Source organism: Penaeus monodon, chromosome 30 (genome assembly GCF_015228065.2).
Source record: "Penaeus monodon isolate SGIC_2016 chromosome 30, NSTDA_Pmon_1, whole genome shotgun sequence".
Classification (NCBI taxonomy): domain Eukaryota; kingdom Metazoa; phylum Arthropoda; class Malacostraca; order Decapoda; family Penaeidae; genus Penaeus; species Penaeus monodon.
This window is the reverse complement of record NC_051415.1, coordinates 27,803,752-27,807,075: the sequence shown is the minus strand read 5'-3', so window position 1 is coordinate 27,807,075 and position 3,324 is coordinate 27,803,752. Positions and strand designations below refer to the sequence as shown.

The 3,324-nt window shown below is 38.3% G+C and overlaps 2 protein-coding genes across 3 annotated transcripts in view; both read left to right on the top strand.

Annotated features, from left to right (window-relative positions):
• Positions 1–586, top strand: part of LOC119592394 (neuropeptide FF receptor 1-like) — a 97,236-nt gene extending 96,650 nt beyond the window's left edge. The window contains exon 6 of the mRNA XM_037941215.1: positions 529–586. Within this exon, the coding sequence (XP_037797143.1) occupies positions 529–586 (58 nt within the window). The remainder of the gene's footprint in view (positions 1–528) is intronic.
• A 560-nt stretch (positions 587–1,146) lies between these two features.
• Positions 1,147–3,324, top strand: part of LOC119592317 — a 7,762-nt gene continuing 5,584 nt past the window's right edge. The window contains exons 1-3 of one of the 2 annotated variants that reach the window (XM_037941144.1): positions 1,147–1,187; positions 2,715–2,854; positions 3,024–3,218. In XM_037941144.1, the coding sequence (XP_037797072.1) occupies positions 2,750–2,854; positions 3,024–3,218 (300 nt within the window). In that variant the 5' untranslated portion in view covers positions 1,147–1,187; positions 2,715–2,749. Of the gene's footprint in view, positions 1,224–2,714; positions 2,855–3,023; positions 3,219–3,324 lie in introns of both variants that reach the window. The other variant, XM_037941145.1, reaches the window with a different exon arrangement.

Below are 3,324 nucleotides of genomic sequence, written 5' to 3'. Positions count from 1 at the left end.
GACCTTTGTATGACCTATGTTTAGGATTAGCTCACTTAGATGAGTGACCTCGGCCGGGTAATACAGGTCAAGCCAGTAGGTGTTCTAACTTTGCAGTCGTCTGTAGAAACCAAGACAGGTAACTTGATGCTTGTAACGACGTCAAAAGCTCACACACACAAACATACAAAAAGAAGGCCAAGGCAAGTCAAGGGAGAAGGTAGTTGTTTGTGTGGTGAGGCCCTGGTTAGTGGATTTTGTGGTGTTTGTGAACAGTGAAGAAAGAGGTAAGCGCAGAAACATTCTCTTGATCTCGTAAAGGCTTCAGCAGAGATTCCCTACAGTTGTCATCATCGTTATTAACCATCACCACCCTTATAATTTTTGTTTTTAGATTAGTTTGCTTTTCGTACGTATGTGCTTGTGCACCCGTGCGTGCCTGCCTATTTCAGTCATTACTGCAGATCTGTCGCAAACCATTCCGTTAAATTATGCCTCTGTGGAGTGATTGCCTATTGACAATGAATATTTGAAAATTATTGGCTATAGAGTCATGGAAATCCACGTGCTGTCTCCACAGAACATGAATGTCGTTCTCGGAATCTAGCTAGCAAGTGGTTAACCTTCATTCTAAGTCATTAACTTAATTTCTACATATCAGCCGCTCACCATTTTCTATATCTTACCTAGAAGAAAATGGGAATCTGTGACCAACTCGCCCCTAATCACTGCAGTGTATCCTCCCTCTTACATCTAATATTCTGCTTTGACATATACATTTATATACATTTATGCATTTAAATCATATGCAATACTTATATTTACCTTGAAATAAATACAGTTGATTCGTATGCATTATCTACCATGGCATCTTTATTCGGGGTACGGATTTTATTTATAGGGAGATAAACGTATATCTTAGTGATAATAGCTATCGCTGATAACACGTTATGGGACAATGCAGAACACATGGCAACCCGACCAACTCCATTTGAATATAACTAAACTTATTTATCTATTTCTGTAAATCCTCATAAAGTTACTGCCTTTTGATGCAGATTATTTTCGGATTCTTCAGTGAATTAGTAAGGAAATGAGTAAACAAGAATTATTACTGGCTATGGCTTCTTAATCGGCAAAAAGTTATCTCTATAATCACTACATTGAATTCTACGTTGCAGTTGAAACCGACGCTTGCTGAAGCACAGGTACACTGCTTCATTCTCTCTGTAAAGTATCGCAGCGTAAGTGCAGAAATAAAGTCTAAAACGAAATTTTGAGTTGTGAATTAATCGCATATTCAAATAAGAAGTGAAAGTTTATCGAGTAACTATTTGGCGAAATACGAGAGATGTTTGTCATGAGAGAGAATTTCCTTTCTAATTTGCAACAACACCGGAATGGCTTCTTCCTGCTCTCTATGAGGCTAGTTCACAATTCAAGGTAAAGAGATTTCAGCCAATATGCAAACGTGGATTAGGTGCGCCAGAGGATGGAGTTACATTTCATTTGTTGGATTAAAGAATGTCTGTAGATAGTCGGAAAACACATCATCATCATGGTAGTGTTATACCAGGTCTCAAAGCTGGTGGATCGTGATGAAACACGTGATTCAGATCTGTAATACTTAACGTTAAAACGTGAGAGCATGAAATATACTAGTCATATAGAAATTATTTCTGTAGATGATATTGTCTCCGTAAACGTACAAGGTATAGACGCCCGTGTTAAACTGTAGAAAAAAATTATAACCTTTTGGTTTAATTTTCGATCAGTTTTGATATTCATATTTGTGGCCAACAATCAAAAACAAATAGTCTTCTTTTTTTTCTTTCAATTTTGCTAAAATATGCTTCCTTGAGGAAGAATCTCCCTAACTAACTATATGCGTGACTACTGAATACAGAAAAATTATCATGAATTGAGAAAGTTTTTATTTTTCTGAGAGAAAAGTTAGAATCCGGTTGATGGACGATAACATATCAGTGAAATGTCATCGTCCCTCATTTGTAAAGAGAGAAAAAAATATATAAAGTGTTTCTACCTTTTTTCTGCATAGGAGGGCAATCACCTTTAAGGAGGGAGGGGGTAAGGGAGTGGTAGCTTGTTGTTTTAATCGTATTCACCCCTTGTGTAATTCAGAGGATGAGAGGAAAGGAATAGCAATCAGTTAGGTGAGAAATAATTTTATCTTATAATCGAAAAGAATGTAATGAAAGGGAGGACTAAAATAGCGCAGGCTGAACCAAAAAAATGAAATCTCATTTTTACTTGGCACCAGAATATTTTGAGGTGCAGGGCACTGACCAGGTTTTCTCGTCGAGTTTAACCGTATCATCCACATACAAGACATCCTGTGGAACATTTTTTTTTGCCAATCTCATCGCAATGTTTGTCTCTGTAACCCAAGGTATGACAAAGACATAGAATAAGACTTCGTTCACTCTGAAACCCTTGCCGTTAATGCGTGCTAGGGTCCTATACATGGTTAGTTTTGATGAATGTTTTTATCTAAAAGTATAAATAAAGTGTTATAGAGAGCGTCATTGAGCGGATAAAATTTCTAGTTACCTTATTCTACTTTCGAACTGACAAAAAAATGTAAACAGAAAGTACGATGGAGTCAAATTCAAGACTTACTTAGCACCAATTCGTAACAAAAAAAGGAAGAAAAAAGAAGAGGTGTTAAGATAATCAACACCACTGCCCTGGTAACACAGACCATATCTCTCCAGACTGTTCGATAAGCAGGTTTCGAGTTCCCTGTCCAATGGCTAACGGCGAGGATTTTGAGATAAGGATTTTGAATGAAGACGACCTGAAGGATGTGTTGGATCTCATGCTTTCTTCAAATTACTTTGCGAGAGAACCACTGGTGAGTTATCATTGGCAACAGGATGATTGTGTAAAATGTTATGTCCTATGTTTGTATCGATAAGTCATCAAGCATACGATCTTCTGCTCACCTTGTATGTAGCTCCTTTGCTCCCCTTATCAGGTAAACATGAAACCAATAGAAAAGTCGATTATTCCCAATCTCACAGAATCGTGGGCTCAAGACAACAGCTGACGACTTTTTTGAAGACATGAAACCAGTTATCCGCACTTCCCTGACATCAGGAGTCTCTGTAGGGGCGCTTTCGAAGCAAACCGGAGAGTTGGTGGGCATGCGGCTGAGTGACGTGGTGGCCAGGGAGCCCTCGAAATGCATTCCTAAAGACTCACCGAAAACAGAGAATGTGAGTATGGCACCATTTGTTATGAATGTAGGGCCCCTTGTATGGATGGCTCAAAACACAATGGGTTTATAGCGAAAAATTCTCTTTTTTTCACAGCATGTAAGTA